Source organism: Epargyreus clarus, unplaced genomic scaffold (genome assembly GCF_041222505.1).
Source record: "Epargyreus clarus isolate Ecla_fem2 unplaced genomic scaffold, WU_Ecla_fem_2.2 ptg000015l, whole genome shotgun sequence".
NCBI lineage: Eukaryota > Metazoa > Arthropoda > Insecta > Lepidoptera > Hesperiidae > Epargyreus > Epargyreus clarus.
In genome coordinates this window covers 14,783,346-14,806,849 of record NW_027332223.1, presented here as the reverse complement: position 1 = coordinate 14,806,849, position 23,504 = coordinate 14,783,346, and the positions used below count along the sequence as shown (strand labels likewise).

Here is a 23,504-nt window from a genome sequence, read left to right as displayed (position 1 = left end):
TAAGAATTAGTGGAAAGAAGCTACACCTAGATCCTAAGAATAAACTATTTGACTAACCTACTTGACTAGATTTTTAGTTACTATAGTTTAACTAACTGTGGCTACTATCGACTAGTGTGAATTAGCCGCGTGCAGTAAAGTGGCTGTACGCATGGTCTAGTAAATAATAAAGATAATGTTTTCTTTTTAAGGAAATTCTAATAACTATTTATCGAAGACTTAAATAAGATAATGGCAGCTAAACATTCTTAATGTTTTAAGAAAAATAAATAAATTGTATGTAAGAAAATTGACATATTTACGTTGTTGTCACCAGTTACATTATTGTATCATAATGATAACTAGCTGCTCTAAATATCAAGTATTTCCTAATAAAGCCGTGGATAACTCAACAATTCAAATGATACATTCAATACGCCAGTGAAAATAAACGTGTCTTATTAACAAAAAAATAACATCTGAAATTAATAATATAAAGGCACCATAAAATCAATTCTTTGAAAACAATATTCTAACTAGCTAATGCAAATAAAAATAGGCACATTTATACAGGGCGTAAAGAGTCCCAAAATTTTGGAACCAGTGATTTTACTCTCCATCGTATATTTATTATCGATAAATTTTATATTAACCCTGTAGTTGTAGGACCAACTCGTGCCCAGCAAAAGCATTATTTTTACATTTTGGTGAGCATCTATTTTATTTACATTTTTTTTACTATTACATATTGTCTAGGACGGTATGAAAAAATATTGTTGGTTTTTGCGACGACGTTTTAAAATATAATGTGTGCATTTCACCATTTATTTCCTTAATATTTACTGGTTCAATAAGCCCAGCTTAATATAATGCAAGTAAAAATGTTCATAAGGATTAATATAAAAACCCTCAGAAAATTGGTGTATATTATAAAAATAAAGAATGTTCCATTTCGAAAGTTTCTTTACACTCTGTATAAATATATTTTTAACATTACTACTATTGATCAAAAGTAAATATTTTAACAAAACGCTCGACGCAAACAACATCTACATAAGAAGCATATTCTACTTTACACTAGAATAAAATCTACATATACGTAAATAGTTAAAACGTGGTCACTATTTTTTGAGATGTCATTATCATCATCATCATATGTCAGTAAGCAATATAAAAATATAAAAATATTGCTTACGTTCAAATATTTTAGTCGGTTACCTTTCAAATTGAAGAATTTTCTTTATATTAAATAGGGCTTGTAGATATAAGTTATTTCATTTTAATAATAAAAATTTTATGGTTTATATATGTACATATAGTTATAAGTCCCGCTGATAAACCTTTCACCTACATAAAATGATATAGCACGACTATGTTTTAAACGGTTTCAAGTATGCTTATTAAATCACAGTTTCAGTTTATCCCTATAACACCATTAACACATTTAAGAGACTTTATTCAATTTTTACCAAATTTAGCTTAAACGATGTCATACCAACACCAGATAGAATACATAAAATAAACATGCACATACCGTAGGAACAAATAATAACCATAATAATGAAAAAACCACAACCTGATAACAATAATAAATAAATATATTTCTAGACCAAAATAAAGATGTGATGTGCACAAGACAGAAGAGGTCGCGCCAGGGGGACTGCGAAGGGAAATTATGAATTTCAATTCAATTCTTAATATTTATTTATTCGTCAAATATGATTTTATTACTTGCAATATTTATGTTAATAATTTTTTTAACGGATTACGTATAAAATTAATATTATTTAAAATTCAGATATCGTTAAGTTAAATCAAGGATATTTGAAGTCCGTACCAAACAACTTTAAAATTTAATCAGTCTCTCGAATTAGTATAATGTTTGTATAAACTATTTAATATTCAATGAATAGACCGTGATAACACTCCTTCGTAGGTCCCCCAGAGGCGCTGCAACGAAACGATAAACCCAACGCACCAAGCCAAGTCCGGCCGGGGCCCGACGTGAGTGAAGCCTGTACAATGTACATCGGTGTTTATTCAAACGTGTCTTACCGCACAAGTTCATAAGAGAGCTAGATTTCCTTCCCGCCTTAAAGTTATTCTGGTAAGTGGAATATTTAGACCTTCCACGTGTCGACTGTGGTTCGTCACTCACACGCTCTGAAATGTTTCCTATACATGTCATCACGCAATCAACATGCGATGCGCACTCCATTCTCGTAAGTACATGTCACATGTCACAGGTTAAAAGTTACGGAAGTTATGGCAGAGACTATGGCGGCGAGCGGGCACCGCGGCATGCAAGGCGTCGCCTCAACTCATACATTCCAATACAGTAGCAAACAAAATTAACCATTAATCGCGTCAATACTAATTGTCTGTCGAATGACTGAATTGTTACTTCATGTATGACTATGAAAACATTACTCGAACCAATTCATATAATGCGCGGAAGGTCTAGGGGGATTTCGAAATTTGGAAAAAGCTTTATAAAAAACCTCCCTTCGATTTTAGTTCGGGTTGCAAACTACAAATACAAAATACATGACCAAAAAAAATATGTATGAAGCGTAAATTTTGCAAATGGAGTGTGTCTAATCAATCTATGCATTGCTGAAATCAATACACATATAAAATAAATCAATCGATAAATAAAAATAATAAAGAGGTCCGAAGCGACTACCAACAAAATAAAAGAAGCATTTATACTGGCTACTGTGTAACGAGCCATATGACCATCCTAACACATCATGTAATCTATAAGATATCTTTCATAATATTTTATAGTAACGAGTCAATGATTCAACCTTATCAACAGTAGCACCAAAAGTTGAAACATTGAAACATTCTTAAAACCTTCTAATACTCAAAATATCATCAAAGTAACATTCATTTACAAGTTACTTTACTTTAAATTTTAAACGATTGACAAGAATGCCCAAATTGACAATATTTTAAGTTAGCAAAAACACACAAGTGATAGGTATTTGTATCCCATTTTGAATTTAAGCATGATTTGAGTAAAATATTTAATTAAATTATAATAATAAGTGACTTTATATAATCAAAATGAGATACTAAGCTCAGCAGCTCCACTTTGAAATGTAGCTCAATGCTTCATATTTTAGACAAAAATAAATTAGTTTAGGACATATTTTATAATTTTTTGATTCATTTTATCTTTATTAGGAATCGATTTTTATATTACTATTATCAAATCGCGGGTTAGGCAAAAAATATGAGTTAACAGTAGTAAATATTAATGTTAATTACTGTTTGTTCATAAAAAAAAAACTACACCGATTTAATATTTTAAAGTTTTAATAAAAAACATATCTTTTTAGAAATGTGATAGTTTTGTAATGATTATTGCTATTTGTCCTTGCGAAATGTAATTTATTCTTACTCCTGTCTTCTCCTTGTGTTTTCTTCAAAATAAAAGCTTTACAAGCAAAGTTTTCTTAAATCAACATAAATAACGCATCCGACAAATTTAATCTAAATACGCAACACTCCAAAAGCCTAACTTATATAAACATTTCAAAGTGGAGTTGCCCTAGCGAAGCATACGCCGTTGTTAGTAGCGGGCGGCTAGCGGCACGCGTGGGCCAGTGCGGGCCAGGGGGCAGGGGGGCAGGGGGGCAGGGGGGGGGGCTCACCGCGCGAGGTCTTGCAGGAGCCGCGGCGGCCGAGCGGCGCAGAGCACGCGCTGCCCGGCGACATGCCGCCGCGCTCCTCCACGGGAGACTCTGCAACCAACGCCATACACATTTATACGCTTTGCATACATGTACTGAAGCGTCAAGTGAAATTATACGAGTAGCATTTAAATGAGTATGAAATTTCACTCTTTCTAATATGTAGATAGTGCGAAATCGGTGGCGTTATGATAAAGATTACACGAAAACTATTTTCCAATAAGTATATATATTTTTTACTAAATTAATAATGAACATGCTGCTTCAGTTAAAAAGATCTGTACTATGAAGTATTGAAAAATTGAAATATACATATTACATTTGATGTTAATGATATTATATTGACAAGATATTAAAAAAAAATGGTTATGGTAAATATATATTTTTAAATATAACAATATGAAGAAGTGTGTTATATATAAGTTTGTATGTTTGTTTATTTTTATATAACTTTTTTTTCGTAAACTATACTCAAAGAAACTAACAAACACATGCAATTTCCATAAAACAATAACATAACGAGTGAATACAATAAAATCATTCCGAGTATATTATTATGACTATACCTTATAATAATATACTTTTAATGATATATTCCGCGTAAAATTGCTAGTCCGCTCTGAATATAGAAATGAATCGCGTCGCCATAGTTCATTGTTTGACTAGACCTGCTCGCAACAAGTTCAGAGCGGACTAGCAGTTCGGCGCGAAGTATAGTTGGAGGAACAAAACGAAGCTTACCTCTGTAGAGGCCGGCGCGCTCGGCGAGGTTGTCCTGCGAGCCGCGGTAGTAGTCGCGGCGGATGCTGCCGCCTGCGCGCGCAACGGAACAGAACGAGGCGGGTTGCAGTGGCGGTAGGGCAAACGGTACGCTAGTGGGCTGTGCTGCTTTGCTTTTTGAATTTTTGTTGAACACTCTTTGTTGTTTTTAAACTCAAGTATTTGTTTTTATTATGTAATAACATTGGAACGGATGCTCAAAATGACAAATGGGCATGCAGTTGAATGCAGCCCTATACTTGAGTCACAACTTGTCTTAAGATAGAGACACATATACATAGAGACGGATATTGTTCGCCTCAAAAAGCAGTGTTCCAATTTATTCATGAGGTGTCAGCAACAGTAATTTCAAGTAGTCCCAATACCCATTATGTCCTTCTATTGAATAAAGAGTATTGTAATTATCTATAATCTACTCGTATTTTAATAATTTTTATAATATAATAAACGCTAAAAATATTCTTTAACAACACAGCCCACTCATTGAACATAAAATGTATTACAAATACACATCAGCCATATTTTTCGTATAACAATAATAATTGCTGATAAGTACTGGTAACACTAAAACACTAAGCTTAAATTAAACATAATTAGTGCAACATTAAAACAAAGAAATAAAGGATAAAACATTCATTTTTGTTGTGAGAATTTTAAGCACATGTAAACAAATTAAAATTGAAAAAATGTTTTATAAAAAAATAACACAGTGCATAGTGCAATTATTAAATGTTCGACAAAAATAAAAAATAATGTTGCTCATTCAACATGCATCATATCGAAAAACAACAATGCATAAGCTGTCTTATTAGCTGCGTTTAATTTTATCATTTTTATTTATTATATTTATTTTTATACATCCAGTGTGTGTGTGTCTTTATACATTTTTCTAGTATAAAAATATAGTAAAGGACTTTAATATTTGAGAAATTTTCTGTATCTGTAGTACAATCTTCATATACATATTTCAAAATTAAAAAAAAAACCCTAAAAGATATTAATTATAAAAAGTCTTGAAATTACAATTATTTAGTAAATGTTCACTATCCAGTAATAAGTTAGAAATTTGTAACTATCTAGTATCCACATTATGCTGTATATATAATAAGATGGTTATTAGATATTTTTTGTGTATTATCAATTATTTCATAGCTAATATGCTGTTATCTATGATAATAGAGGTCATCGGTACACGTGTAACATCAATCATATTGTGGTAACCGACGTTCCATGGTCATCGGTACTTGTGTACTATCTATCATATCGTAGTAATCGGTGTTCTATTGCTAGTGCGGTATAATATCGGTATGTACGTAGCATGTTCGCGCTCACCGGTGAGGTTGGTGGAGGAGGGCTGCTTGGAGCTGAGCATGCCCTCGGCGGCCTGCAGCGCGCCGCTGTCCACGTGGATGGTCTTGGGGCGCGCGCGGCCGCCGCCCGCCTTGCTGCGCAGCCGCGCGCCGCCCCCACCGCCGCCGCCGCCCCCGCCGCCGTGAGACTTCAGCGTGTCGTAGAACTCCGACTTGTCCAGCACCTTGCCCTGGAATGCAAAATATATGGAGCGTTTAAGGCACGGTACGATTAGAGGAGTATATTCCGCGCCAAACTTCTAGTCCGCTCTGAAGGTTTTGCAGGTGTAGTCACAACTACAAGATTATATTCCGTAACATCAATAAGAGCACACTAACGCAGTTACGTAACCCTGGGCGAGAGCGGGCAACGGACGGCCAGGGGGTGCCATGCTGTCTTTATCCCGCTAATATCTACAATTTGCTGTTGTGACGCAACTCGTTTCTATATTCAGACCGCACTAGAAGTTTGGCGCGGACTCTACCACCGCTACACTTATTTCTAACGTGGAGCAATTTTACATTTCGTTAAAAGTTCATCTTAATTTTCATGAGTCCTCAAGTAAAACCAATGTTTTATATGGAACTAGCAACAGATTTACACGGTTGGCAGTGATCATTCACTAGGTGGACTGCATTCACGTCTGCTACTTCAATCTTTTGAACAATGGAAAATGAATGAACAAAAATTGAAAGTGTATTAGCTAACCTCCCGCTCCGCCTCCTCGATGGCCTTCTTGAGCTTGTACTGGTGCAGGATGGCCTCGCGGCGGCGCGCCTGCTCCTCCTTGCGCGTGGCCTTCAGCTCGGCGGCGGCCACCTCGCGCGCGCGCCGCGCCGCCGCCGCCGCCTCCGCGCGCGCGCGCGCCTCGTCCGCGCGCTGCCGCCGCTGCAGCGACAGCAGCATGATGCGCTCCTTCTTGCGCTCCATCTCCTCCGCAGAGTTCTGCAACCACACACGCACGCGACACGTTACACGCTGCACGGACACGTTATCGATAGGGTTGCCCCCGTTCGCATGCAATACTAAGGTGGTAAATATTGATGTATTAATATACAATGATTCTAATACAGCCTTTGTGAGCGGAAAAAATTAAAATCAGAAGATGTGCCTCTGTAAATACACTACCTATAAATTAATATAATATTAAACAAAACTTGAAGCCTCAACTGACCGGGTCGGGGTTTAGCTCGCCGATGACGAGTGCGGCGGGCTCCGCACTGGGTGCGCGCTGCGGCCGCTCCCTGGGCGGCGTTTCCCTGCGCTCCGCGCGCTCCAGGCGCTCCTCGCGCTCCGCGGAAACGTCGCCAGGGCGCGCCTCCCCGCCCACGCGGTGCACCACGAACGGCTCCTCCTCGCGCTCCGCCCAGCCGCGCTCCGCCGCGCGCTCCGGCCCCCGCTCCGGGCTGCGCGGCGGACTGCCGAACTCACGCTCCTTCCGCGGCGACCCGCGTTTCGCCCGCAGCGGCGGCTTCGGCCGCTTCGGCTGCTCGTTGTCGAACGAGATGTAGAAGCCCTTCTCGTTCGCGTCGCTCTCCTCCTGCTCGAGCTGCTGGAACGAGTTTCTGCTGAGCGACGGCCGCGTCGGCGACGGGATGCGGTAGGTCCGCGTGCCGGAGGAGATGTTCAGTCGGTTGATGCCCTGCCGGAGGGCGTCGTCCTCGGCGTTGCCGATGAAGGAGATGTTCTGGGGCTCCATGTCGTCGGGCGGCGCGGCGTGCGCGGCGTGCGCGGGGTGCGGGGGGTGCGCGGGCGAGTGCGCGGGCGGCGGCGCGTGCAGCTGCTGCAGGCTGACGGGCTCGGCGCGGCGGGCCGGCTCCGGCAGCGAGCCCTGCCGCTGCGGCGTCTTGGAGCGCCGCGGGCTGGCCGCCAGCGGGGGCGACTGGGACACGTACTGGTTGGGGTTTATCACAGTGTAGCTCAAATGATTCGGGTTTTCTCTCGCCGTATCGGTACCGTTCTGGTAGCGATCGTTGTAATGCACCTAAAATTGGAAAATACATTAAAAATTAAGCCAATTTCATACATACATTTTTCATACACTCGTAGTTTATGATAATAGTCATAAGGAACCTGGAAAGGCTGACTCCCCCGCTCGTGCAGCTGGAAGCCCTGCGGCGTCCAGGTGCGCTCGGGAGGCTGCGGCGACGGCGACTTCCACGTGCGCGGCGCCGGCTCGTGCGCCGCCGGGAACTGCTGCTGCTGCTGCTGGTGTAACTGCTGATAGACATGGTTACAGTTTAATTAAATTTATAACATGTATATTTCTGTGGTATATAACGAACATAAAGATCCGATATAAGAAAGAAGATGTACCTAAGTGACAGATCATAATAAATGAAATAAAATTTGCAAGATTTAGTATTGATTTCAGTTTGCTCATTTGCACTAAAAGCCAGTGGGGTGCGATTTTTACTTCTGTCTTTACTATTTCATGTCTTTAGTGCTACAGTGAAGTATTTTGTTTACAGAATATGAAACCAAACCTGAACGTATAGCAATCACCCATCATCGACACTGCGCGTTCAAACACATAATGTTGAAGACATCTTCTTTTACAGAAAGACTTACATTTTTTCCTTCTTTCTACACATTTACATTCATTACTTTTTATCTCATCATTATTTCGCTGACGCTGCCCCAATCAACGTTAGCCAAGGAACCTCATCTTCCTGATGATCCTCTAAAGCAGATCAGACGCGAAAGATCGTAGCGAAGAACCGTGTAGAAAGCGTGTCAAAGCGCGACGCACCTGCCAGCCGCGGAGCTCGGCGGTGTCCTGCGCGTGCTGCGCCCAGGTGCGGCGCTGCGGCGGCGCGGGGCTGTCGTGCAGGAAGAACTGCCGCCCGAACTCCTCCTCCCTGTACTGGTAGGCGGGCGGCTGGTAGCCCTCGTAGTAGTAGTCGCGCGGCAGGTGCGGCGTGGAGCCGAACGAGCCGAGCCCGCCGCGCGACACGTTGTGCTGCGAGCTGAATTGGCTGTGCTGGAAACGTCGTGGGGTTAGCGCCGTGGCCGGATGCAGGGACGAGCGAAATATACCTTTGTTTGTTTGGAGAAGTTATCTCTGGGCACTTGGTGAGAACCAACATTGATTAAACGTAATGTAATAGGTATCATCAAATCGACAGGATTTTTGTTTATTTAATTTAAGGAATATTTTAATTAGGTATTACTTTAACATGATACCAACCTGATTAATTAAAGATAATGATAAAATACTGACATAAATAATAAAAAAAGAATACTCTCGCTATTGGATTAAAAAAATGTCACATCTGAAATTTTAAGATAATAAAAAAATCGAAACTAACAAAACATTTGTAATTGTACATAGAGGTTAGCTTTAACCACTATTTGTACATGTTTCATTTGATATTACAACAAACATAGGGTATAATTTCGCATGTCGTGAGCTGTATAGCTTAGTGAATAGATATTGCATTGTGTATTTGTGTTTAGTTGTGTGTTAACATTAGCTTCATATATTTTTTTAATTTACAGTGAAATTTTATTTTTATATTATTTTATAATAATTTAGGTGAACATGATCATCATTATTTCAGTAATTATTGTATATTTTCTGTGTATTGTGTTGGTGATAAGAGATCTGCACAGTTGGCTTCGCTTTTTGCAGTGGGCGCTTTAAAGCTCTGCCCTTCACCATTTGCAAGTAAAACTTCTGCCAATTTCGTGATAAATATTAAGCAATATGGTATACTTACTAATTGTGGAATGTTTGGTTGATAGGCTTGTTGGAAGGGCGACTGGGGGGGCTGGGAAGGTTGTTGGAACAGCTGCTTCGCTTGCTGCTGCTGCGCCAACTGTTGTTGTTGCTGCTGCTGTTGTGCCAGCTGTTGTTGCTGCTGTTGCTGTTGTAATTGTTGTTGCTGTTGCTGTATTTGTTGTTGCAATTGTTGCTGCTGTTGTTGTAGCTGCTGTTGCTGCTGCTGATGTTGTTGCTGCTGTTGTTGCTGTACGAGCTGGTTCTGCTGGCTGGCTAGCCGCGCGATATCACTCTGTATGTCCTGTAGGCTGGAGTTCATTCTGCAGTAATTAGATACTAGATACACCAGCAGCCCAGTTAATGACTTTCTAATATAATAGATTACATTGTAATTAAGTACTACGAGTTCATCATTCCAAGAAACTGTTTAACTGAATGTGTTAGTAGTGTTAGTAGTTATGCAACATAGCACACGGGCTTTGGATGGAAGCTCGCTAATGGCATAGTAAATAATTGTTTCTTTGGATTAAAGAGGTTACAGGGATTACATAGGGTAGACATAAAAAAAATGATAAAAGAGAAAGATACATTTTTTCATAATATTGGAGTCCAAACGAGCATGCACTTCACCAGATGATAAGTGGCTATTGCCGCTTAACGATATCTGTAAACAACCCCAGATAAGAGAGGACGGCCACAGATGTGTTGCTACCATTGAAAATAAGTTGTCCCGTATAATAATGTCTCCCTTACCAATGTCCTTCAAAGAGGACCGTAGTAGCGCTTAACACTGCTGTAATTAAGTAGAAACGGGTTTGGCAGTTGGAGCTTTACCCGGAGTCGAACCAAAAAGGTTTCCACCACCTTCACCTTGTGGTAAGATGTACCAACGCATTTGTGATAAGGTTTCTGCTACATTTACAAGAGGCATATGTAAGAAATGAAATAAAAAATACACAAGTCTTACTTCGCAATCGATTGCTGGTACTGCTCCAGGGCAGCCGTGTCCACGGATTGATTAGGCGCTTCCACCACCGTCTCCTAAACATTACAACACATATTAATATTTCATACACTAAACAAGTTATTAAAACATCAAAATTTCATTTTAAATCAATAGTTTTAAAGAGGAAATAATATCAAAGTTGTATAGGAATACTACCATAACATTGTCGTTATAAAATTCGTTTTTAAATTCAACTTTTGACTAGTGAATTTAATTAATGAATTCGTATCGAACTATTAAATTGGAGAAATAATTGACGAACCATCTATTATTTTCAAATTCATAATGGATTAAGTTTCTTTTGTTTAGTGGGATCTTTTAAGTTATTGGCTAATGGTCGGAGACTTTATAATGCGGATTTTACTGAAAATTCACCATCAACCTAATTTTAAACGAAGCATCTAATACCTATTGCTTATTAATATATGTTATATATAATGATAGATATTTTTGTAATAAATATTGTCTTCATTTTTAATGACTTCACCTATTGAGTCCGACCTATCTAATTCCATTTCACCAGTTTAGAAATATTTATTTTAAAATTCAATTTTAAAGGTATATTTTAATAAATAATTTTATCGTTAATACATTGTGTGCACCTAAACAATTTAGTAACTAGTTTAAATAATTCATATCAAAGTTAACATTACAGTTAACAGACAGTTAAATACAACATACTTTTACATGCAATTTAATCACAGTCGCATGCATTTTGCCAATTGTTAATAAATATTGGATAACACTTACCAATCAAAGGGAGACATAATTGATAGTGGAATACATTTCATAATTATTTTGGAATAATGTATTATATGTAACTTAATATCAAGATAATGAACCAGATTTCGAGTAAACTCGATAAGTAGTCTGCAAACTACCAAGCATTGGGTCTCGAACCCAAATAATTCAAAGCAAAACATCACTACTGAGAAGCTAAGCTCAGTGGATAACCTTTGCGAAAAAGCTTATCTCAACAATAACACGGCTGCAATACAAATTCACAGAAAGCCTAAATTCAAATAAAATAAAAATATATGCTGTATCTTTGATTTATCAGAAGTGAAACTTCGATGTAAATACTTAATAAAATAGCAAAAAAACTGAAAAAGTAACTACTGGTATGTAACATTTATTATCAAACATCAATTCTAAATTCTATTTCCACCGCGTTCATGTTTATATTTTTTGGTCAGACTGCTTTACAGTTTGAAGCAGTCGCGGTTTGATAAATTTGTTTATCATCAGCCTCTCTCAAATTTAAGTACCAATCACATAATAAAATTCTGGAGCAATAATTAACAATCTCAACAAAAATAAACACCGCCCAAAAGAACGCATCAAAGTTCCACTTCCGTCGGCACGCCCCGGCCCGCATTTACCTGTTGTTGTTGTTCAGTCTTGTTGTCGTCGGCGGGAGTGCGCGCGCCCTTGCCCTGCAACACCGTGCAACCGCCACCGTAACACGCCGTAACGTCACATGCGTTAGTGTACCGGCTACGGCACAGTACGTGCCTACAGTGAACACTATGTGGTATCTATGTCTAGTACGTTCGGATGGACTGTCTGATCCCATTACGATAAATACGGGTTTCACTTTACTTTACTGTGAGTTGGTGTGATCTGATCGTGGGTGAGGTCGCTTTTTCGATTATAATTATGTTGTTCTTATATGTGTAATAAAGTAGATTGTTTAAATGTGATCTTTAAGATATACTTTTCTCTCTGAAATTATTTTTGTAAGTAGCATATTATAGATAATTTCATTCATTTATGCACGAAAATATTTCGAAAATACGACCTTACATAAACATGTCTAATCTATTCGATGTGTGAGATGTGACGATATGTGTCGAGGTTTATGTTCAAACAACTGGTGTTACACATTTTCATACATATCAGCAGGGACTAAGAACTAAAATTAGTTAATTACACATAATTATGTTACTTTAACAGTGATATGGGTACATTGGGAGGGTCATAAACGTAACAAAAACAAACTTCGGCTTCCACGTAGAATCAATTGGTAAAGATTTAAGTCAAAGTATTATTAAAGTCTCTCAATTTGGGCACATTAATATGATCATGAAATTTTATTACATCAGTTTTACTTTAGATCGAATAAAAATATTATAAAAGAATTAATTTAAAAACATTTTAATAAGTCGACATGCTTTAAAATAATCGTCTTTTTTAATTTTAATAGTGCAGTATCATGACATTATTAACATATGAATTAATGGAAAAGAACTATTCTTAGATGTCAAACGACAGAAGATTTGATCAAAATTGAAATCATGATTTGCGTCGCAAATTATTCGTGGACTAAACGATGATAAAAAACATGATTCAATAAAGAAAGCTGGATAAATCTCCGACGATGAAATAAGGCCTCATTTTAATGCAATCTCGAAGCGAAACCTTGGTACAGCTATTTGAAAACTTTGAAAAATGAAAACAGCGCAAATATCTGTATAAAAGTACAGTTATTCTCATAAATATATCAACAGCTCGTGTATTTAAAGTCAAAATAGTTTACGATGAAAGCCGTATAAGCGTGTTCAAACTAATTTTACGAATTAATCACTTACGCAAAATAAAAATAACAGGTTCGTAAAAGTAAATAGTAAATGATAGAAATGAACTAGTTAAAATCAAAAGTGGTCCAACTGTGTACCGCCCACTCACCAGGGAGGCCAACTGGTATTGCAAAAATGTATCCTAATAAAATAGAAAAATATATTTTACGTTTGTCCATTGAACAGTTAGTCACATGATATTGGGTTTCCCATTTACGAAACGTGTACTTCTCATTAAAATTTTTGATGGCTAATAATGTCACAATAAGTTGAAATAATACCTTAGTAGATATTGAATGTACTGTTTCATAAATTAGGAAATATCCCAGATGTGTAGTTTTGTTAAAACACAGAAATTATAAGTAAATAACCATTAAAATATTCGAAATAAAATATATATTAGGTTTTTTACTAATAAAGACAAATATATTTTGTATAAGCCTATGTAGAATTTTTCCACTGGTAGAAATCTTGTCTATCTGTTCCACTTGTAGAAATAAAGTAAAATGTTAGATATAATTTATAAAATACCAAAGTCATTCATACTCTCAACAGGCTAGAAATGTTACTGTGATAAAATTACATACATAATGTATAAAGGATATATATATTTTTTTTAAACATCTCAGAAAAGAAGAGTAATTTGACATATGCATATGATGTAGATTTTATCGCACTAACTTTCACTAGTTTTCACAAGCACTCATTAAGTCAAACATCTGAAGAAACACTAATTTAAAAATTCGAAATATCTCTAGGGAACTTCTAACTACCACACGTAAAAACCCTATGAATCCCACATACACGTTACAGGGCTTGTGCTATCGTACAAGATATCTAAAGTTTAGAACCCAGGCAAGCAAACCTATAATTCAAAACATTAGGAAGTTACAAAAACATTTTTATTGTGACTGCTTTATCGTAAATTAACATGCTGACCTCAATAACCTGCAAACAATAAATGCGTGTATATTTGAATTGATTTCACGGAGATTCACCCCTCTTAATATCATTTTCATTATACTACACGTTAAATTCAATATAAAATGAAAATATTTTTAATAATATATACGATATCCCATTATCACATAAACTACAAACATAACATTACATTTCCCTTTCAACAACATACACGGTACTTATTACGTTTCATAGAACACAAAACATTCCCATATAATCGACAGCACAAGCCCGTTTGACAAGGCACGGGAGCGGGTCCCCTGGCGGCACTCACCCGGGTGACGGCCTGCAGGAAGGCCTGCTGGCCGAGCTGCTGGCGCTGGCGGTTGACGGCGAGCTCCATGCGGCGCTTCTCCTGCTCGATGCGGCGCCGCTTCTCCTCCAGCTTCAGCCGGATGTTGTTGAGCTGCGCCGCCATGGCCTGCCCGCCGCCCGCCGCGCCGCCCGCCTCGTCCGACATGTCCTCCCCGTCTATAAATCAACAACATTATATTAATAACTAGCTGACCCGGCTAACGTTGTTGCCGTATAAATAAAAAAAAATGTTAAGGGTGAACAACCCTTATCACTTAGGTGTATGAAAATAGATAGTAGTCGATTCTCAGACCTACTCAATATGCATATAAAATTTGGTGAAAATCGGTAAATGCGTTTCGGAGCAACTAACATTGTGACACGAGAATTTTATATATAAGATGATCGAAATTTAACAAGTTTTTAATGGAATAAGGAACAACTTTTATATCACATGACTTTAATTTTGTCATATTTATAAAATACACGGATTATGGGTCCTCTTAAAAATGTAATGAAATGACATTTAATTGTCTGTAAATCAATTTACAAGTTTAAGTTTCTCTAATTTACCTTGACAGACAAAAACAAAAATGAATTTTTACATTTTTATATAGTACACACAAACAAATGAGTGTATGAATTTAAAATTACGAATTATTTACATACGTACAAAATTTAACGTTAATATTGATTATATTTTAATTGGGAATCCAACTTATTTTGTCAACATATAGAGCAGGGGTTCCCAAAGTGTGCGCCGCGGCGCCCTGGTGCGCCGTAGAAAGTAAAGAGGGGCGCCGTGAGTCGATCCTCTAATCATTGGACACCACAGATATTGGCGTTTTGGTTATCGATTCAAAATGAATATCCAAATTTAACATCCAAAGCATTAAAAATTTTCATTCCGTTTGCAACATCATATCTATGTGAAGCTGGGTTTTCAGATGTAGCTGTGATAAAGAACAAATATCGGATCAATGTGGAGCAAGAAATTAGAGTAGCAGTGTCAAGTGATATTCGCCGCTTTGAAAAACTGCGTGGAGATCACTTAGCTCACCCTTCACATTGATTTGACTGAATAAATATCGTATTTTATTTTTGTTATCCTTAAGTCTTTCTTCTTGTTTTCCGTTTAAATTATTTTATAATAACGTATTGGACAATTTCATATTGTGGTGTTTTAAAGTTCGTTTCGATCAACCTAAGGTAACTACTATTATTGTAGTTACCTATTTCTTTCGACTGTCTTCTTCAAATAGTTAGCTAGGATAGGGCACAGGGCGCCGTGAAAGAATATTAAACTTGTAACTGCGCCGCGGGTTACAAAAGATTGGGAACCCCTGATATAGAGGATACTGACTTGGTTGCGTTTCCTGTTGCATGTACTGCTGCTGCCACGTGGTGGTGTTGGGCGGGGGTGTGGAGAACGTCGTGTTTTTCCGCCTCTCCGGGGGATCGCTCTCGGTTATATTGAACTGACCTGCCGGACCGACAACATGCATCTGATGTAATGTTTTTAAAAATGTTCTTACATTAAATTGAATAAATTGATCCATGTCTAACTTCGAACGATTTAAATATTATTAGTTAAAAAAGCTTAAAGTTTACAGCAAAAGAACTTGTGTAATAGAACAACATATAATACAAAATAGCGACATGTATCAACTTTACATATCTTTTTAACAATTATTAGCATCATACCAACAGTACTCTACGATTGCATTTATAGTTAGAATATTATAATATTGCCGATTTTAACCTTAAAAAGATCACGTCACAGTTCTGATATTATGATCTCGGGTGTGAGCTAGGTTCAGCGGGAAACATATAAAGTTATAGGCATCATTCATATATTTTCGATATTTATCATACTTTTGTATTGAATTATAATGTGTAGTCTGCATTCACATACTGCAGCGAGTTAACAGACTTATTTGTGCAAAAAACTACTCACTAGAGTGTGATTGTTAAATTTATGATTTGTGCGTAAATAACACCTTAAAAATAACGGTTATTATATAAACCATAAATACTTTACAACGGGAGCAATATCCCAATCGGCAAAGTTAAAATATTCGCACTATAGTACGACAAAACAAAACATCATATTATAATAGCAATAAACATTAGCGTGGTTACTTTTAGAAGATAATATAATTTGGATCCAATTTAATAATGGGAATATGTGGTCCAGTAGAAGCATGAATGCACACATACAAGCGGGTTGCAATTATGGACATCTCTACACATAATTTCAAGATTGACAAAGCTAATAAACATCGCAACATTGACAACAGTTAATTTTGGGTCAAAATATTATTTGCTGAAAATAACGATAGAAAATATAAGTAATTTTGTACGTTCAACAATTTTGTGTTTGAAATATAAATCCAATCAATGTTTCACTTCAAGTGGAAACATAATTATGCAGTGCTTGGTTTCCAAGTGCACAGTAAAATTTGGTTTAATTTTCGAAAGTTAAATAGCTCTGAAAATTTACACGTAATATAATTTACCACATATAGTACATATTATATTATATACAATTAAAATCCTACAGCGCGTGTTGAACGAACCTTGATCGCCATTACTCTTGATCTTATTGAGATCGGCGAAGCTCGTTTTCGTGACGTCACCGTCGGTCGAGTCTCTGTCGTTGAGGAAGAAGCCGTCGCCGCCGCCCTTGTAGTTGAACCCGTAGTTCTGGTTGAGGGTGATGGTGTCGCTGCTGAGCTGCCGCCGGATGGGGTGGTAGGCCTCGGGCGCGGGCTGCCGCTCGTTGGGCCGCGGCGGGTCCTGCGCGCCGTTCTGGTAGTCGCCGTGGAAGAACTGGATCGAGCCGCGGATGTCTTGCCGCGACGATCGTAATGGCGGATTGTAGTCTATTGGACCTGAAATTTAGAAATTATAGATTCGTTTATTTTTTCTTCATTTAATCAAATTTTTGGTGTGATAGGATATGAGTGAACTAAATGTATACTTTATTTGTGTAAAAACCGTTTACATAATTTTCTTTAAAAACTAAAATAATGGATAACATTTCGATTTGGTTGAGTATATAGAATTTTTGACTTAATGAAAAAGTCCAACTATTTGGCCAGAATAATTAATGAAAACATGTGTGTATGTTTTGACGAATTGCGAATCCTAAGAATTAATTTCATGATAAGTTTATAAATACCTAGCGATTAATCCGTTCACCTGATATTAAATAGTTACTAGTAACTCACCCGCAGGCGCGGATATCTTCCGCACGTTGGGAGGGTTCGTGTTCCCTAGCGCGGCGAGCGTGGCGAGCTCCTTCTCGGGGTTCCTGCCGGCGAAGTGTAGGCGGTCCTGCGAGCCGCCGAAGTTCTCCACGGTGAGCTGGCTGTCGTCGGTGATGGACGAGCGGCGCGAGCGGCGGCCCGCGAAGCTGCTCTCGCGCTCGCGCGTCGACGGCCGCCCCGCCGCCACCACCGACACGTGCTCTAATACACACACACACACATATCCATCATTTAGAAATGAGTTATGCGGCTTGAAGGATCAGAATAAAGTGTGTTTGCCAAATTTATAAAAATAGCACTGTACAAAATATAAAAGTGTTATTTTGAAATAATCTATTTTTAAACCACTCGGCAAAAAATATATAAAAAAACTGTGCCTGTCTGGTTGTGTGTAAGATCTAAGTTTGGCAACGTATGAATCTATTTTGACGAAACCCTTTTTGACTTCACGTGAAATGATTTTAAGGAGTTTTGTAATAATTAACTTTAAAAATTCCGAAAATATATAGGATCTTTCTTAAAAATTGAAAATCTATTATAGTACCGCGCCAAACTGCTAGACCGCTCTGAAGATATTGCGAGCAGGTGTGGTCATACAATTTGATAAGGCAACTCGATCCATTTCTATATTCAGAGCGGACTAGCAGTTTTTCGCGGCATATACGTGCATTACTTGAGCACGCTAAGCTTTGAGACAAGTTCATAATGATAATAATGATAATATAACACGGTAATGTCACCATTGTCGTCGTCCCGCCTGGCCATGGCGGACAGCGTGGTGATGGCCTTGCCGCGGTGCACCACGAACTCGTCCCGCTGCGGGCTGCAGCTGCGGCGCTCGGGCGTCGAGCACGCGGAGCGGCCCGCCGGCGCGCGCGGCCGCATACCGCACGCTGACGGCGACCGGGGCACTGAGATATTAATATTTATATTATTAAACATGCATAGGCTTTAAGTAATGAGATGTGAATCGATATTGAGAAGTGAATGTTTTTACACTACTTTCTAATATTCCTAATAAGAATTAAGAATAGAAAGGAAACATGGTTTAGTTTGAAAATGTGAACCGTAACAAAAATACATTAAAGATATTCTTAATTCGACATAAAAGGAAATATATAATAACAAAGTAATAATTTTAAAATGAAATAATAAATATGACGATTTTAATTTAATTAACGGGTCTAATATTAGATTTTGGTAAGCTATCTAACGAAATTCTCGTATTATCTGTACTGCTTATAAAGACTTTATTGGATTTCATTTAATTTTTGTACAGACTGTAGGAACTGGACACCTAGAAGTTGATAGGCCAATGTTATTATACCACAAGTTGTCATTAATGAAACAAATAAATCCTAACTAATCAGTGAAATCATTTGCAATGTAATGAAAATGGTGACTAACTACAAAAACTATAGCGGCAATTTAGATAACATATAACAGTTAAAATAGGCTATTGAAACATAATAAGTATACAAAACTTTAATGCGACAAAAACATTAACTAAGAAATATAATAGCACACAACTTCAAAATAATTTTCTTCTACAGCGTTCTAAATGTCTACTGCTACTTTTATCTTTAATTTGCTAGTACTATTGGGAGCCCTGAGGACATAATGCCAACGGCTCCAATATGCCTTAGAAAGTGCAGGCCAAACCGAAAGCAAATAAGAAACCATGCAAATGCACAGAAGCGTTAAACCCAAAAGTAAAGCAAGTCAAACAGATTGCAGAAAAGCTATCCAATTTAAGTGTTAACATCAATTTAGTCACTATAAATAAACAAAAAACAAATAAAAAATATGCTTATAAACAAAATTTGCAATTAAAACATCAAATATTTACAGCCATAATACGATATAATGAATTTATAGGTTCAGCTTTACATAAAAAAAAATTAAAACAAACCTGATGACACAAAACATAAAAAACGTAACAGATCGTCTTTAATACATCTTTATATGAATTGTATGATAATTGTAATTATACAGTAACATGAATACAAAACTTGTACGATAGTAACACAAAACATATAAATGGGGAAGTCAACTCGAAGTAAAAATGGAAGATGAATATTTTATTGAATAAGAAATACAGACATGTGATAAAACAGAAAATTCCCTTTGAATGATTTAGAAAATAAACAATGGTGCAGTGTCAAAGAAACGAATACAAAAAGTTGTCTCCCCCTTGTTTCCACTGATTGTGTAAAATGGTGCGTACGCGTACCGAACGTTAATAACAAGATGTATAATTATGATTGACCCACATAGTGCTTTAATATTATTAGTAAACTTTATAGAGAACTTTATTATCTAAAACACTAATAAAAAACTGAAGGACCTACTAATCTATGGGCAATTCACAACATTTATGGTAACACACTGGTAACTTATTATTTAATAACTATGTAGTTAACTATAAAGTGCATTTATGCACTAAGTACCTACTTCAAATCTATAGGATATAATTTTCTAGGTAATTGACAGTGCACAACGCACTATTTGAGTACTAAAATAGGGTTGTAACATACAAATAGAGTGATGTCATAAATAAGTACTGGATCGACTAACATTGCGGGATAATTTGTAATGATACTTATAGGGTGCTACAGCGATATGGGATAGTTCGGTACGCGTGCAGAGTACAGTAGAGTACAGTAAGCGGCGAGCGGGCACACACACGGCGGTACCTGCGAAGGGCGCGGCGGGCGAGTGCGGCGCGGCGTGCGCGTCGGCGCGCAGGTCGGGGATGGGCGCGGGCGGCGGCGGCGGCAGGCAGCGCTTGTGCCGCACGCCGTGCGCGTTGCAGTCCGCGCGCGCTGCCAACACGCACGCGCCGCGTCACGCGGGGCGGGGGCGCGCCACGCGTGCATACGTAACCACGTGCACGTCCACTCCGCTACACGCGTGCACCCGCACGCACGCGTGTAGTACGATCGCACGGATGCCGTGGAAAATTCGCTCACATACATTTGTGTGCGAGCACCTACTACACGGATACGTATGCACGCCAACGCGACGATCACCCTGTCTTAGCTTTACGCGTACTTGTGACGCAACGTTTCAAAATTTGTCGTTTTTGTTAAAATTTTAAGCAGTGCACTCTGAAGGCAATCAACAATTTTAATAAGTAAAATTTAGTGGTACAGCCAATAATAAAAATATTAAATTGACAATCCAATTGATGCAAAAGCTCCAAAACGCAAGAAAGACAGGGTGACTCTTGAAGTATTTTTCAAAATAAATTAGATGTCGCCCAATATATAATATAAACTTACCTCCGCCATGTTGCCTGGTGTCTTACACAAAAATATATTAAAACATTATAAAAATAAACGAATAATATCACATAATGCAAATAAAACTTGAATGTTCATAACAAAAAGACTTACATAAACCAACCCTAGGAACCTATCTCAACGTTACTTACGAGTACTATATGCAAAGCGTTACTTGACCGTCTCCGAGCGAGCGGCAGAATATTAATTCTTTGTATTAGTGGGCATAGGACCTTTGATATTATGACCACATACTCCCATTAGAGGTCTAGCATGCAATATCGGTACAGAGATAAGCTAGCGACTTTTGCGTTAATTTGTACTCACCACTTCCCGGGTATTTGACAGACTTTACTGGATGCACTTCCAACATGTTGAAGAGATCAGCTAAAGTCGCTATTAAGTTTTGACGCATCGACCTGGAAAGTAAGGAGTTTTATTTTTATATGACATTCATACAAGAATCATTATGATATTTCACCAGTATTAACAACCACCTATAATTTACGTAGGCGTAGGCTTTAATGAGTCTAGCTTGTGTTAATTACATCCATTGATGTATCTATTTAATAAAACATTAATACTGGTATATTTAGAACCATATTTTTCACTGCAGTTAATATAATAATGCAGTAAATATAAGGATATATAATTTCCTTTCATAAGCACAAAGAAATCATTTTTGGAAATATTGAATATACAAAACAGAAAAGATTCGTATAGTTAATACATTTACATAAATAATATTTGTTGTAAAACACTAACCCTCTCATATACGTGACATCTTCGGGCAGCATATGAAACACGTTGTGCGGCAGGTAGTTCTGGCAGAAGTCGTAGACGAGCATGAGGTTGTGCAGGCAGTCCTGTATGGAGGCCATGCGGCCGACGCGCACGGCGGCCCGCGGCAGCGCGTCCGGGCAGTAGAACGAGATCAGCGCCGCCAGCGCAGTACCGTCGCACAACTCCTGCAGGCTCTTCACCATTGGCACGTGGGACGATGGGTTCTCCTGAAACGGTTGAAGGAAACTGTAGTTTGACGCTTTGACACACATAACAGACATACAGGAATAAAATTGATGATGCTATGCTCTTATAACAATAGAAAGCCGAACGTCCACCGCCAGCTAAAATAATTAGGAACTAAGCTCACTGAAATAAGCTAAGCTAAACTAACAAGTTGTTGTTCGTCCACCGAAAAATAAGATAAAACTACGTTACTGATAATCAGTTTGTACTGGAGTGTCAAGTTTACCATTATTACCATTACCATTATTGCCATTTCAAAATTTACCATCTTTGATTTCCTGGTTTTTCATTTCGTCCACTATTGTTTTCCATATACCTTCTTTTTTATTTGCATCACGGTGGTCTTTTGCCTCTGTATTATACAATATAGGATATAGCTTGACGTACTCAATAAATAACTCCATGCTGAAAATACGTGTTTCGCTGCCTGCGCATGATCACACACTAGAAAACAACACTAGTGAAAGACGTCAGAGGGGTAACGGAAGGGGGTGAGAGGGGATTAGCTTAATCCGCGTAGCTTCGGATCGGCCTACACAACTAAGTTAGTAAGACCTAGTCGGGATATTTTAGTTAGCTTAGATTGCATAGTTTGCGGTGGACGCACATATATGAAAAACTGGCTCAACTTTGCGAGCTAAACTAAACTAACTTATTTTAGCTGGCGGTGGACGTTCGGCTTAAATATCACACTTGGGATCAATGAATGAACGAAAAATGAAAAAGTGGTGAACAAGTGCATACCCTTTTGGGACGAAAGCGATAGCCTATCATCACAACCATCTCCACCTTATAATAACAATTTAGAAGTTTCAATGAGCCCTCATAGGTAGATAATTTATCGTATCGTGATCGATTTCAGATAATCAATTGATTTTGGAATTAATAAACCTTTTTGAATTATTTTTGAAATGCTGTGATCATTTCTTGTTACTGGATACAAATTTGCCTAATTATTTTCAGAAAAAAGAAACCTGACGTTGTCCTCTCTTCTTTGGGGAAGTTCACTAAAAATGACAAATTCATGACTCACCTCAGCCTTATTAAGAGCAGCGCACGCCGCATTGATCCAGCACAGCAGCCCGTCCTCGTGCGGTATGCTGGAGCCCACGGGCAGCGGCTGGCCCGTGCCGAACCGCTGCGCCGCCGCAGACACCCTGTCTAACGTGACCACCTCGCGCGCGTACAGCACCATTAGCGCTTCTATCACAATCATATGGGCACCCTGGAAACACGTCAATATGGCTCCGTTACAATCACATCATTACACATTAGTAGGAGATCAAACACGATCGTTAACCATTCTCAAAATGAGAATATCTAAGGGTAGAGTCCAATACGCCGAGTGTGGGTAGATACACTTCTTATATTTTTAGGAACATTTTGAAGAATACTCAGCACCGAAATATAAGGACCTTGACGGTGTCTTCCTTCATCAAAAGTGCAAGTGATAATTAATTAATTTTCACGATCAATATATGTAATACGAACAAAGCTTCATTCACAAATGTGTGCCTTGGATTTAATACGGTCCTTCAAAGCCCGA

General features: G+C 38.2%; 1 protein-coding gene across 11 annotated transcripts in view; it reads right to left on the bottom strand.

Annotated features, from left to right (window-relative positions):
* The window catches only part of Patronin (calmodulin-regulated spectrin-associated protein patronin), a 72,225-nt gene that overhangs the window by 5,121 nt on the left and 43,600 nt on the right, over positions 1 to 23,504 (bottom strand). For 4 of the 11 annotated variants that reach the window (XM_073081040.1, XM_073081034.1, XM_073081037.1 and 1 more), the window contains exons 4-23: positions 22,992 to 23,183; positions 21,695 to 21,939; positions 21,257 to 21,348; positions 18,386 to 18,556; positions 17,607 to 17,846; positions 16,953 to 17,267; positions 15,737 to 15,856; positions 14,354 to 14,550; positions 13,229 to 13,261; positions 11,923 to 11,976; positions 10,502 to 10,575; positions 9,533 to 9,854; positions 8,563 to 8,793; positions 7,884 to 8,027; positions 6,985 to 7,794; positions 6,519 to 6,755; positions 5,793 to 6,000; positions 4,422 to 4,493; positions 3,642 to 3,731; positions 2,035 to 2,142 (exon numbers count right to left, since the gene is read on the bottom strand). In XM_073081040.1, the coding sequence (XP_072937141.1) occupies positions 2,035 to 2,142; positions 3,642 to 3,731; positions 4,422 to 4,493; positions 5,793 to 6,000; positions 6,519 to 6,755; positions 6,985 to 7,794; positions 7,884 to 8,027; positions 8,563 to 8,793; positions 9,533 to 9,854; positions 10,502 to 10,575; positions 11,923 to 11,976; positions 13,229 to 13,261; positions 14,354 to 14,550; positions 15,737 to 15,856; positions 16,953 to 17,267; positions 17,607 to 17,846; positions 18,386 to 18,556; positions 21,257 to 21,348; positions 21,695 to 21,939; positions 22,992 to 23,183 (3,955 nt within the window). The remainder of the gene's footprint in view (positions 1 to 2,034; positions 2,143 to 3,641; positions 3,732 to 4,421; positions 4,494 to 5,792; positions 6,001 to 6,518; positions 6,756 to 6,984; positions 7,795 to 7,883; positions 8,028 to 8,562; positions 8,794 to 9,532; positions 9,855 to 10,501; positions 10,576 to 11,922; positions 11,977 to 13,228; positions 13,262 to 14,353; positions 14,551 to 15,736; positions 15,857 to 16,952; positions 17,268 to 17,606; positions 17,847 to 18,385; positions 18,557 to 21,256; positions 21,349 to 21,694; positions 21,940 to 22,991; positions 23,184 to 23,504) is intronic. The other 7 variants (XM_073081043.1, XM_073081045.1, XM_073081036.1 and 4 more) reach the window with 6 other exon arrangements.